This window comes from Trypanosoma theileri (assembly GCF_002087225.1).
Source record: "Trypanosoma theileri isolate Edinburgh chromosome Unknown TM35_Tth_38_V1, whole genome shotgun sequence".
In the NCBI taxonomy this organism is placed as follows: domain Eukaryota; phylum Euglenozoa; class Kinetoplastea; order Trypanosomatida; family Trypanosomatidae; genus Trypanosoma; species Trypanosoma theileri.
Genome location: NW_021639880.1, coordinates 134,360 through 134,692, shown reverse-complemented (window position 1 = coordinate 134,692; position 333 = coordinate 134,360). Strand labels below are relative to the sequence as shown.

The following is a 333-nucleotide window of genomic DNA, read 5'->3' as shown; positions in this document are numbered from 1 at the left end:
TTATTATTATTATTATTATTATCCTTGTTACTATCCGCACTCTCACCATTGTTATTATCATGATTGGTAATTCCAGAACTACTACCACCGGCATTATTATTATTATAATTATTATTATTATTAGTGCTATTCCCCAGAGCCTTGTGTATGGGTGTGTGCTCAAAAAAGAAGAGTTTCACCGTTGGATGGAAAATAACTGTATTAAGAGCAACAAGAGCATAAGCTCTTTCCTGCATCATCACATCCGGTGCTGTGAGTCGATGATAGATTTGATTAAGTGTGATGGGAACCGTTCCCGCTTGCGGCTGAGATAATTGAGACATTTTTTTTTTT

At 35.7% G+C, this 333-nt stretch overlaps 1 protein-coding gene across 1 annotated transcript; it reads right to left on the bottom strand.

Annotated features, from left to right (window-relative positions):
- Nucleotides 1-2: 2 nt before the first annotated feature.
- TM35_000381420 (uncharacterized protein) lies at nt 3-323 on the bottom strand (the record flags this gene model as incomplete). The annotated part of the gene is made up of 1 exon (XM_029029556.1): nt 3-323. A coding segment is annotated over one exon (321 nt), but the record flags the coding sequence as incomplete, so codon positions are not given.
- Nucleotides 324-333: the final 10 nt, after the last annotated feature.